Here is a 13136-nt window from a genome sequence, read left to right on the forward strand (position 1 = left end):
TCTGGATTATTCGTTCTATTTCATCCATCTATATGTCTGTCCTTATGCTGGTACGACACTGTCTTGATTACTGTCTCTTTGTATGTTTTGAAAATTGTTTTGAAGTTGGAAATTGTGAGACCTCTACCTTTGTTCCTTTACAAGAGTTTTTTTGGCTATTCTGCTTCCCTTGAGTTTCTGTATAAATTTTAGGATTGAGGTAGGAGGTAGATGGGCCCCTGGGCTGAACAGCTGGTTTTTGTCAAGCGGAGTACAATCGAAGCTTTGTTTTCCCTGGACACTCCAAGGATGAGGTTAATGGCAGGAGCTGAGCTCTGCTGGAGTAAAAAGATAAGACGACCACTCCTGAGGTCAAGGAAAACTCCCTGGCTGCACAGGTGCAGAAAGACTCCTTGGGGTTCAAAAAGGAGGGCCCACCACCCCATAACAGGTGACGCCAAGCCTCCATAAGCCTCTGCGCTGGAATCCATCTTGACAAAACGATGTGCGTGCATGTTGGGGAGTGTCCTAGAACAAGTCAGATGTGGGAAAAGAACTAAGAAAGCTGGCCAAAGGTAAACAAAGATGTGGAAGAACTGCCCTTTACAAATGATTCAACCGCCTCTTTACTGCACTCCTCCTCATCAGGGGGGACGCCCACAGTCTTTCTCTCCAGGTGTGTATTTCTGCCTTGCTTCTGTCTTAAATAAACAAACTGTTTCTCTGTGTGCTCTCCCACTTGTTGTGCTGTGTCTCTAATCATAAATTTTGGACCTGTTTTTACAATTTTTGCCCCTCTGAGAAATTCATTTTTCAGATGGGCAAGGGCCAGGGGAAGTTTGCATCTAGCCTCTAGCCCCTGGTGGTCTAGCGACTAGGATTCCTGGTTTTCATGCAAGTTGCCCAGGTTCAATTCCTGGGCAGGGAACTAAGATCTTTCTTCAGGACCGCTCACTGCTGTCTCTCTGATACCAGGATCAGCTTGTCAGTTTTAGAAAAGAAGTCTGCTGGGATTTTGATGGGATGGTGTTGAATCTGTAGATCACTTTGGAGGGTATTTTCATCAGAACAGTAAGTCTGCTAATCCATGAACATGGGTCGCTTTTCCATTTATTTAAGTCTTTTAAAATTTATTTTAACAATGTTTTGTAATTTTCAGAGTATAAGTATTACACTTTTTTGGTTAAATTTATTCCTATTTTGATGCTTTTGTAAATGCAATTTTCTTCTTAATTTTTTTCTGGATTGTTCGTTGCAAGTGGATAGGAATACTACTGATTTTTAAACTATTGATCTGGTATTCTGCAACCTTCTGAACTCATTCAGTCTATCCTTTTTTCAGATCCCATTTAAAATTATGAGGGGACACCAGCACATTGTGAGTTCCTGTCACTTCTGTGTGGATGACACAAAGGTCCTCAGTGGCTCCTATGACTGCACCGTGAAGCTGTGGGTAGGTGGCCCAGTGTTAGGTGGAACCCAAACGTCCCATAAGCTTATGTCTCCTCTTGTGGAGAGTTCCCCGGTACTGAGTTCCCAGACATTCAAGGATCCCAAAGATTTGGAGAGACCTTTCTGAGCGAAGTGCAAGAAGAAGCGGCAAAGTGAGGGCTCACCCTAGTTTCAAGTCACCAGAGAGAGATGAAGTTAGTGTGTCTGCTGTCAGCCTGTTAATTTAGAAACAGTGGGAGCAGGGATGGAGACCGCTGGACCAGGAGCTCACCACCTTTTGTTAGAGGCTGTGCCTGAGACCTAGCTGGGGTCTCTGAGCTGTGTTATCTCTCTGGGCCTCCTTCTCATTTGGAATATTCAGTTCCATCCACAGAAATGGTATTACGGCTAGGCCTAGGGGATCACAAGAGGACAGAAAAGTGGCCAGACCTGGGACCTGTCCATGAAGGGTGATTGGGAGAGGTAAGCCTGAGCACAGGTCAGTGCCACGGGGTGCAGGAAGCAGGGGCAGAGGAACAGGGATGTGGTGGTCAGATGAGGTTACAGAGAGGTGGCCACCAAGAACTCTTCCAAAGTCTTCTGGGCATAGCCAGCAGACTCTAGTGGGCCTGCTTGGGGGCACTGCTGGTCAGTCGGGAGCGGATGAGGAGGGAGCAGGGCTGGGAGATGGCAGTGGCCATCAGGGGCCAGGCCACAGATGACTGTGTGGTTGGGGCAGGGCCCACTGGGAAGGACGGTCAGTTCCGAGTTTTGCTGTCTCATCTGGCTTCCGGGGCAGGAGGGGGACAGGGCGGAGTGAGTCAAGGCTGGTTCCTGGGTTCTGGTTTGGGTGACTAGGTGGAGGATAGCTCCTTACCCTCCAGATCACCTTGGAGGAGCATCTTCTGGGTCATCTTCTGGGTCTTGGCGGGTACCAAGCCAGGCAGACTGGGCAGGAGGGTTTGGGGCTATCCAAGTGGTTCGGGCCCCGCATTAGTGACCTACCAGCTGTTTGACCCTGGGTGGTTACATGACCTCCCGGGCCTCCCTAAACCTCCCCAGGCTTCACAGGATCAGCCGTGTGCTGGGGCCACCCCAGGGCCTGCCTGGCCCATACCAGGTCCCAACAGACATCCACTCTCTCCTTTTCTGTGGCTCTTATCCACCCCCCATCCCCCCACCCATCCCCATGATCTTCTTGTTGGGAAAACCACTGCTTCCTCTGGGAACCCTAAGCCCTTTCCCAACCCTCTGGGATGACTGAGAAGGCCTGGGGGTGAGGGGGTCTCTGCTGGTTGTCACCCAGGGGGAGGGGGGAATGGTGACTTTCCAAGTGTGCATTTTGCTTTGTCATCTTCAGATGCTTCTCATGTTCTTCTCACCTTCTGAGTCAGTGGAAGGACTCTCAGGGGTTTCTGTCTATTTTGGCCAGAGGGCTTCTGTCTCTATAAGGGGACATCTGCCTGTTTTCTTTTGTTGTCCCAAGATTAGGGACCATCCATCCAGATGTCCTTGGCTCCCACAGCAGCTTCACTGCCCTGGCTCCCTACCTACTCCGTGCCCCAGCCAGGACCCCGTCACTTCAGCCTGCCCAAGCGTCCTCAATACCTGACTTACTCACAGCCCTACCCCCTGCCACCACCTTCTCCAGCTGCCCCCTCCGTCCCTCTGCCCTCCTTCACACCTCCACCCCTAGTTGCAGAATCACTAGTTCTCTGGTCTCCCTGCCTTGGCTGCCCCTCCAATGGTCCTCTTTCCCCCTCCTGGCTCTCTTTTCCCCATCTTTTTCTCTGCTCCTGGCTCCTCCTGCGGCTCTCCCTGCCCCAGCAGCAGCTCGTGGCATGAGCCCTCCCTCAGGAGATGACTAAGCCATTACCCTGCGCATCACCTTCTCTGTCACAGTATCTTGGGCAAGTGTCTCCTTGCCTCTCCCTTCTCTCCTCCACTCTCACCATCTTCCATCTCCAGTCCTTCCTCTCAACCCACCCAAAGCCAAACTTCTGATTTAATCTTTTAAAAAGGTCCCTTTCCCCTAACTGCAGATCACTGTGAATAATTTAGAAAGACCATAAATGTATGAAGAAGCTGAGAAAAAAAGTATTCTTAGTCCTGTGCCCAGTCTCTCTCTGATACGGTACATCTCTTTCCAATCATTGTAAAAAAAAAAAAAAATCACTGGTAGTTTTTCTCATACTATGAAGGTAATATGGTTTTATCACCAAAATACATAAAGACACAAAGAAGAAAATAAAACATCATTCCATGAACCCTGAGTTAACTACCATGAAAATGTTGGAGTGTAGCTTTTCTTTTTCCTGTTTGCACATGTATACACACATTTATGAAATTGAAACCATACAGAAAAACTGTTTATATAATCACAGTAAACTTGGGCTACAAATATTGTCACATCTCCTTTATGTTTCTAACCACTTATTAGAACCCCTTCCTCCCCATTCATTCAGAGTCCAACCAACATCTCCCCTTAAATTATCTGAGTCCACAGAAAGAATTCCTGGTTCCAAATGCCCGGTGAAGGGGAAACTGCTTTATTTGTCTTCTCACACCCCTAGCCAATGACCCATTTATTTCAAGAAACATTCAATACAAAACAGAGACATTTCCACTGTCTTTGGAATTCACTAACAACATCTGGCTTGTATTGCCGTCTATTGAATATCTCCTGCCAAATCATTCATGACTGTGCACATTTTCCAAGAGAGTTATCTGTCCGTGGTTGCTATTCCTCCTCTTGGCCATATGGCAGCACTGTTGAACGCTGAACCTGCACAGTCCATTCTAGTTCTGCCCTTAACTGGCCCGGGGCCCCACGACGATCATTTTCTTAGTTCCTGGACAATGTTTGTCCTAGAGCAACACACCAGCCAGGGAGGCTGGATCACAGGCTGTCAGAACCAGCCCTTTCTTCCCAAGCCACGAGGCTCATGAGCTGGGCCTCCAGCCTGAATGTGTCCTGCTCCCATGAATTCCTCTCTGGGATCTCTTCCTGTCGGTGGGCTTTGATTAAGGCCTGCTGGGTTCACCCAAACACAACCGCACCGTTTCAAGTTTCACGGAGCAGGGGTTGGGGGACTGGGTCTGTGCAGAAAAGAGTTCGCACGGTAGGCCTGAGACTGCTGTCCTTGGAAAGGCCCACTGGCAAGGCTGGCCTTGGCTGGCATCTGGGAACTTGACTGGTGAACAGTGTTCTATAGTCATATGAATCTTTCCCTAAGTGATAAAGGGGCCTCACGGACGGTTTGTGCAAACCACGCAGTTGATGCTGTACCCCGGCTCTCCTTCTGGGAGTCTGGAATTCGGGTGCACGCTGCAGAGTGTGTGTGTCACCCGACCCCGATAAAAACCTGGGCCCCGAGGTTCGGGTGCATCTCCCCGGTAGACAGCACCTCACACATGTTGTTACAACTGGTTGCTGCAGGAATTAAGCATGTCCCGTGTGACCCACAGAGAGAGACTCTTGCAAGCAGTGCCTGGTTTCCTCTGGACCTCACCCCACGTACCCTTCCCTTTGCTGATTTTGCTTTGTGTCCTTTGGCTGTAATAAATCTTAGCCGTGAGCACGACTATATTCAGAGTCCTGTGAGTCCTGGAGAATCACCAATCCCGGGGGTGGTCTTGGGGACCCCTGACACAGGGTCCTTTGCCTCCCAGCAGGCTTGGGGTCTTCATGCAAAGTGGTCTCTGCATATCAGGAAGAATTGTCCCAGGCCTGCCCAGGTCAGGCCAAAAGCTCCCCCAACCGGGCACCATAATTTCATGTAACAGTGCAAGGCCTTTCTATGAATCCACTGTCTTACTAATAACATTTGTTTCAAGGGGACTTTCCACCCCTGCTTATCCTGAAAAGCTGTGGACACATTTCTTACTGAAAGTATTTTATCTCTGCCCCAGCACGCACCCTTCACTTTGGTACCCCGATTGTTCCCATCCTATTGTCAGTTATTACCCTGCTCTGTTCTCATCTTATTCTGCAGTTATCTCCCTTCAGTGTGATCAGAGTTGTTTGGGCCCCACTGTTGGGAGTGCTCAAATTTGTTTTAACTGCCCCCTTTAGGTGGACACAGACTGTTGCCGGTGTGTTTGCCGTCTGCCCCCTCTAACACGTGACAAACCTTTTTCATGCATGCCACAACTCAGATTATCTCCTTAAGGGAGACCCCCTCAGGATAGAATTGCTGGGTCAAACAGTGGGAACTTGTAAAAAGTTCTTGAAAGATCTTGCTAGATTTTGTGGCGCCGCTTTGGCCGGTAGAGAATGAGAAAATTACCCGTTTGCAGCTCTGCCCTCAGAGCCGCCTGTTTCCATCGGCCACTGTGGGATCGAGGGGGAGTTTTCCCGGGGTTGCCGGCGAGGGTGTCCTTCCTGCTTTGGGGGTGGAGGGAAAGTCCTTTTGCCCCTCTGAGCTGGGTGAGAGTCATAGGGCAAGGTTCTCAGGTTCTCAAGGTTCTCAGACAAGCCCAGGGCTGATGTTGAACTCAATCACAGCTTCAGCCGACACCTCAGTGACCTCTGGCCCTCTCCCCCTCTCTCCCGCTGACCTGAGGATGCCGTGGATGGATCTGTTGTTCGGAATTTTGAGCCGGGGCCCGGAGCTCCTGTTTTAGAATGCAGCGTCACGGCTGACAGCAGAAGGTGACTTGCCCTCATTTTACTCTGGTCAGGAAAGTGAGAGGGAAGAGTAGGCCAGCACACAGCACGCCCGGGTCAGTTCACTGTCTCTTAAGCAAATACCCAACCTTACTCCCATATATCGGTCTCATGGTTCCCATCTTTTGCTGTGAGAATCAAGTAGATGTGATAACTCTTTGAAAATTTAAAATGCTAAAAAGGCAAATTTTATTGTGGCTGAAGCCAGTCTGAATGTTCTTCACGGAGTTTATTTCCTGCAGTCACACCTGTGGACTGGGTCAGCTGCGAGGCTCACTAGCGATTCAGTCCAGGACCTCATTTCACAGGGGAAACTGAGACGCAGGAAGCAGAGGGAAGCCCAAGCTGTCACCTGGGGAGCGTCGGGGCTGGGAGGCAGCCTAGGGGCTGGGAGGCAGCCTCTGGGATGCACTTGCATTTACCCCTCACACAGATGTGAGACGGGCCTTTAAAAGGGGATTTGCTTTAAAGTGGATTCACTTTTATCCTGAGCAGCAGCTACAAAATTAGTCTGCTAGTGAAAACTAGTGTGGGAATTTAAGTTTCGTGGGAATTTATCTTACATAGAGGACAGAGATTGTCACAGAAACATGCAATATAAGAAGACAAGGGTACACTTATATTATTTTACTAAATGTACAAGAAAGCATTTCAGAATGAGATGAGCTACGAAAGTCTTTTCCTGTAAAAATATAGACAAGTGACCAGAGAAAGAAGTGACTGATCCTTGTGAGTTGTAGCTCCTTCTAGAAGAAGACAATTACAAAACAGAAGAAACGATACCTTTAACGCCCCAGATATAAAAGAACATATTTGTGTGACTGAGGGATTAAAGAAGAGAATGGTGCTGTGGTGCCTTCTGTGTTAGGGGCTCTCTGTTTTCACTGAGAACCTCTGTTCTCCGGGGGGGGGGAGGCGCTCATGGAACATCTTTAGGAAGATTCAGGTATTATTTGCAATCTTGGTCCTAAACTATAGAAATTTTCTGTAAAAATTTCCTGTTTTTTTTCCATAGAAACCACAGGCATAATAATCTGGGTCATTCAGACCCCATGTTTGTCATTTTATTTCCAGAATTATTGCAGCATCTTACGACAAAACAGTGAGGGCTTGGGACCTTGAAACAGGCAAGCTGCTGGTACGTATGCTTTGCCCTAGTGGAGACATCACAGCACAGGGTCTTTTTGTAAAATTAACTTTTATGGGAGTATAGTTGCTTTACAGTATTGTGCTGGTTTCTACTATACAGCAAAATGAGTCAGTTATACATATACATATATCCCCTCTTTTTTGGATTTCCTTCCCATTGAGGTCACTGTGGTGCACTCAGCAGAATTCACAGCACAGGGTCTTGACTGGGCCTTAAGTGGCCTTGAGCTGGGCATGGAGTGTGAAGGGTAGCCAATCTTTCAGGAAAGGAAAATTTTCTCAGGGACCCAAAATGATGGAGGGTGGGCTTCAGGGAAGGAAGGCTTTCTGAAGCAGGCAGAAGAGGGCTCTCTTTGAGGGATGGGGAGGATGTGGAAGAAGGGAAGAAGTGGAGGTGGGTGTGGGAGGTGGCATTCCAGGCGGAGGGAACTGCATGGGAAAAGAGACCCTGCCCTAGGGATGTCTGCTTTTGATGGGGCAAGAGGCAGAGCTGAGGCCTTGGGACAAAGGCCATGCACGTGGCCAAAGCACGAGGCTTCTGGGCCCTTCCCAATCTGTCCTCCATCTAAGAAGGTACCACCATCCATCCAACCAAACTGGCCCGAGATCCTCCTCTCTTTCCTGCCTGGTACCCAGGCAGCCCTGACCCTGCTCCAGGGGTTCCTCAGGGTCTCCTGTCCCATCCCCATCGCCCTTCCCCCAGCAGCTTCTCATCACCTCTCCTCTCCCTTCCTCCTCTTTTCTCTCCTTAAAAAAAAAAATCTTCCTTCCTGGTGTGAAGATCAATTTATACTCATTGTAAACAATTTTTGGAAAGACAAGATAAGCCAAGTTCAAAAAAACAAACACAGAAACCTTAAAACAACTCCCAGAGATTACAGTTAACACCTTGGTGTCTCTTTTCCTATACACATGTTAAATGTGAACACGGGCAAGTATATTCTGTTGGCAACATAGTGTCATTATATACTAGCAGATATAGGAGCATCAGTTACTCCTGACTTCGAGCATTTTCCCAAATGCTTATTTCTAATTTATTTATTTGGCTGCACCGGGTCTTATTTGCAGCATGTGGGATCTTCGTTGCTGCGTGTGGCAACAAAGTTGCCACATGTAGGATCTAGTTCCCTGACCAGGGATCGAACCTCAGCCCCCTGGGCCCCCTGCATTGGGAGTACTGGACCACCAAGGAAGTCCCTATTTTGTTTTTAAATAAGTCCATTTGTATCATTTTTTTAGATTCCACGTATAAGTGGTATCATGTGATATTTATCTTTCTCTGTCTGACTTACTTCACTGAGTACAATAATTTCTAGGTCCAACCGTGTTGCTGCAAATGGCAATAATTCATTCTTTTTAATGGCTGAGTAATATTCCATTGTATATTTATACCACATCTCATTCATCTGTTAAGGGACTTTAGGTTGCTTCCATGTCTTGGCTATTGTAAATAGTTCTGCTATGAACATTGGGGTGCATGTATCTTTTTGAATTAAAGTTTTCAACTTTTCCAGATATATGCCCAGGAGTGGGATGGCTGGATCTTATGGTAACTCTATTTTTAGTTTTTTAAGGAACCACAGTGGCTGCACCAATTTACATTCCCACCAACAGTATAAGAGGGTTCCCTTTTCTCCACACCCTTTCCGTTTATTATTCTGATGATGGCTATTCTGAACAGTGTGAGGTGATACCTCATTATGGTTTTGATTTGCATTTCTCTAATAATTAACGACATTGAGCATCTTTTCATGTGCTTTTTGGCCATCTGTATTTCTTCTTTGGAGAAAGCCCTGGTTTCTTTTATGACCTAGTCATACACTATCCCTTCTGCCATATTGTATTCAAAGAAATGAGTCACTAAGTTGAGCCCACACTCTTGGGGCAGGTAATTAAGCTCCAGCTTGTGGAGGGAGGACTATCAAAGAATTGGTGGGCATATGTAAAAACCTTCACAATGGCAATACCATAATTTAGAACATACAGAGAGATCCTCCTTTCCTAAATATGTTGAGTAGCTCTTCGTCCCAAGGGGCTGAGGTTGTAGCGTCTTGTCCACAGGGCAGACATTCAATAAACACTTACCAAACTGAACAAGAAAAAAGTTGCCCAGGGGGCATTCCCTGGCGGTCCAGTGGTTAGGACTCTGCGCTTTCGCTGCCGAGGGCTTGGGTCCGATCCCTGGTCGGGAAGCTAAGATCCCACAAGCCACTTGGTGCAGCCAAAAAAAAAAAAAAAAAAAGAATAAAGTTGGCCATTACTAGAACCTTGCTGCCAGTTCTGCTAGGTGCTTGCTATCCTTGTTCATCTGTCCTAGACACACATTAATTACATTTATTAATTAAAAATTAATTCATGAAAACTAAACAAACAAAAATTCAGTTCCTTATTTGCACCAGCCTATTACAAGTACTCCATGGCCACATGTGGCCAGTGGCTGGCATACCGAACAGTACATAGAGAGAACATTTCAGAAAGTCCTGCTGGAATGCTGGGCTAGAGAGAAAACCTTTGGATTGTTGCCCTGTTTCAGTGGAAGCTCAGTCATGAAACCTTCATAGTCTCCTGTAAGTTTTCCCCCGATGGTAAATACGTGGTCTCAGGCTTGGATGTGGACCATGGAATCTGTATAACAGACGCGGAAGACACCACCACCGTGTCCCACATCAAAGGTGAGTTTGCGTGGGCTCCCTGCTCTATTCTGTCTGTGGTAACAGCCACTTGTCACTTGACAGACAGTGACTTTCGATTGCTTTATTTGGTGAACCTGCAATGCTATGAATCACATCATTAAAGATGGGACATTGATTGATAAATGCACAGGCAGTTAAAACTAAGACTGCTTAAGGATTTTCCGTTCAGTCTCGTGCTTGTAATAAATGAGGCAGTGCTCTGCTCCAACCTCACGTGGACATTTAAAGCCCAATTCTTTATTGAGTGGAGTCCCAGCCTTCTTAACATTTTGATCTGTAATTTTTAAATATAAAAATAATTATCACAATGATTATTAATAATGCATGTAAAGTATTTATTGTGTTTTACAATGCTGATGATTTGCAATATTATTATTATTCATTGTCATGTAGAAAGAAACAAATTCAGACAATTAGAAAAAGAACAGAATGGCATCTACTGAAAAAAAATCATCGTATGTCAGTTTCCCAGTTGTAATCCTAAATAATGATTATGCAAGATGTTATCACTGGGGGAAACTGGGTGATGGGATCTCTCTGTATTATTCCTTACAACTGCATGTGAGTTAACAGTTATCTCCAAAGAAAAAGTTAAAAAATACATAATCATTGTAAAAAAAAAAATTAGTAAGTGTGTAAAGTAAAAGGAGCAAGGCTGCCGTACCTGTTTGGACTCCTCCCTGGAGGTACGTATTATTAACAGTACATTGCTGGGTGGCCTTCGTGTGAGTGTGTGTGTGTGTGTGTGTGTGTGTTTGCACACACACAGTACTACTTCCCACATACATTTAATGTATTTTTATCAACATGGCACCGTGATAGGTGCACTGCCCCACAGCTTGCATATTTCCTTAATGTACCACCGCACACTCTACCTCTCCTCACGCTCGGAGTTCTAGCTGCACGCCACGCCCCTCCATGCTCTCTCCCCACGCCGGACCTTGGCACATGCTGTTCCTTCTGCCTAGAGCACTCTTCCTTTCCTGCTTCCCTCGATAACTTTTAGGTCCCTTCCTCGACCTCTCGGGGCTGGGCCAGGCTTCCTTCTGCTGGCTGGGAGCCATGGCCTATGCTGCAGATCGTTGCCTGCTCAAGGGTGTCTCCGCATCCACCTGGGAGCTCTGCAGGGGCAGCGGCAGGGGCGGGGGGCAGTGCTCCTTCTCCAAAGCCTGGTTCACGGCAGGCACTTTGTGTGAGTGCAGAGTCCCTTGTGAAAACCAGAGTTGCATCTCTGTAATACTGTCGCTGTCTAGGGGAGCAGGGTGAGCCTCTGCGTCCCTTGGAGCCTGTGGCCCAGAGTATGGAACGCACGATAACGAGTCACTTTCCTTGTGCCTCAGATCATCACAGGATGTCGGTCACAGCGTGCTGCTTTGACCCAGACAGCCAGAAGGTGGCTTCCGTCTCACTGGACAGGAGCATCAAGATCTGGGATGTGACATCCCAGGCCACGCTGCTCACCATCACCAAGTGAGGAGGCCCTGGGAGGCCGGGCAGCATCCTGCGGCGGGGAGGTGGGTGGGAGTCCCCCTTCACGCCCTCCTGGATTCGGCCTGTGCCCCTTTGGCTCCCCAGCTGGTGTCAATGTGGGGCATCTCCAACTATGGTCCACTGGTGCTGTGAGGAGGCTGGAGATGGAGAAAGGGAAGGGGACCGACAGGCAGGGGGAAACCACTAGCTGTGGTCCCTGGGCTGGGACGGCCCTCAGATGCATTCATTTCAGTGTGAGCCAACACTGGTAAACATTGTGCAGTGTCCCACTCCCACCCCAAAATGTGGATTTCCAGCATCCCATGTAAAATGGGAAGATCTGATAATCCAGGGCCTGCAAGGGTCACTTTGTCTGTGGCCACCGGCACCAAGTGGGTGGCCAGCCCTCTCCAGCGGGCCTTGGAGTCAGGATCCCAGAATGTGCATATGCCCTGTCACCCTGCCCGCTCGGCTCAGTTACGAGCCCGGCTGGCCTGGACCAGGCTTTCCCCTGGGGGTCTGGCCCAGGGTTAAGAGAGTGCAGGTTCTCATCCTGTGTGACCTTGGACCTTAGTTTCCTCACCTGCAAACTGAGCCCAGGTGAGGTCTGCACGAGATAACACACAGGCTGCATGGTGGGCGCTCAGCACGGGCTCTGTTACCAAGGGTGACTCCCGTGGACACCAGGGTCGGGAGGGGCCGTGGGACACCTGCCCTGCTCCTTAGACCTACTCCGTGGTGGCAGTGAGGAGGGTGACGCAGCAGAGGCGGCTGCAGCTCCAGCTGTGGGTGTCACAATCCACTCCACTTTGTTTCCCCAAGGAGGGTGGAAAGGGAGCTAAGGAAAATGTCTATTGGTATATTGGATTGACCCACATTTGTGAATTTTCTGGAAATGTAGCTTTTAGCAAGAAAACATAGACAAGGATTCTCAGGGCTACAGGACAGGGCTGGCTTCATGGCATGAACCTCTGAAGTTACACAGGGCTCCACACACAGAAAGTCTCACACTTGATTTCATACTCTGCCGTTGATATCTTGAAATTCTTCATTTTTGAACAAGGGACCTCGAATTTTTTATTTTAAAAATATGTAATTTACTTTTTGAAAATGTAAAGCATGCAACACAGTACAAAATTTAAAAGGTACAAAAAGATATATAGTGAAAAATCTCTCTCTTACATGTCTCGTAACCATTGTTTCCCCAGAAGCCATCACTTTTCCCCCTTCTTTCCTGCCTGCTGGCTGCCTTCCTTAACAGCTTTATTGAGATATAATTCATACACATCATACAACTCACCCATTTCCAGTGTACAATTCAGTGGTTTGGGGGATATTACATTATTATTTTTTAATTGTGGTAAAATATAGAATTTTAACCATTTTAAACTTATTTCACTGACATTACATTTACAATATTATGCAACCACCACCACTTTCTATTTCCAAAACCCTTTTATCACCCAAACAGAAACTCGGTACCTGTTAATAATAATTCCCCACTCTCCCCAACCCTAGACCCTAGTAACCTCTATTCTACTTTCTGCCTCTATGAATTTTCTTATACTAGAAATTTCATATGAATGGAATCATACATTATTTGTCCTTTTGTGTCTGGCTTATTTCATCTAACATAATGTTTTGTTTTGTTTTTTAACATCTTTATTGGAGTATAATTGCTTTACAATGGAGTGTTAGTTTCTGCTTTATACCAAAGTGAATCAGCTATACATATACATATATCC

At 47.2% G+C, this 13136-nt stretch overlaps 1 protein-coding gene across 1 annotated transcript in view; it reads left to right on the forward strand.

Moving 5' to 3' along the window:
• WDR88 (WD repeat domain 88) overlaps positions 1-13136 on the forward strand; it is a gene marked incomplete at both ends in the record, with an annotated part of 38985 nt that overhangs the window by 12051 nt on the left and 13798 nt on the right. The window contains 5 exons of the mRNA XM_082861883.1: positions 1322-1432; positions 5976-6064; positions 7154-7217; positions 9762-9900; positions 11262-11391. Coding sequence (XP_082718009.1) covers positions 1322-1432; positions 5976-6064; positions 7154-7217; positions 9762-9900; positions 11262-11391 — 533 coding nt within the window. The remainder of the gene's footprint in view (positions 1-1321; positions 1433-5975; positions 6065-7153; positions 7218-9761; positions 9901-11261; positions 11392-13136) is intronic.

The sequence above is a fragment of the Leucopleurus acutus genome (assembly GCF_964270905.1).
Source record: "Leucopleurus acutus genome assembly, chromosome: 20".
NCBI lineage: Eukaryota > Metazoa > Chordata > Mammalia > Artiodactyla > Delphinidae > Leucopleurus > Leucopleurus acutus.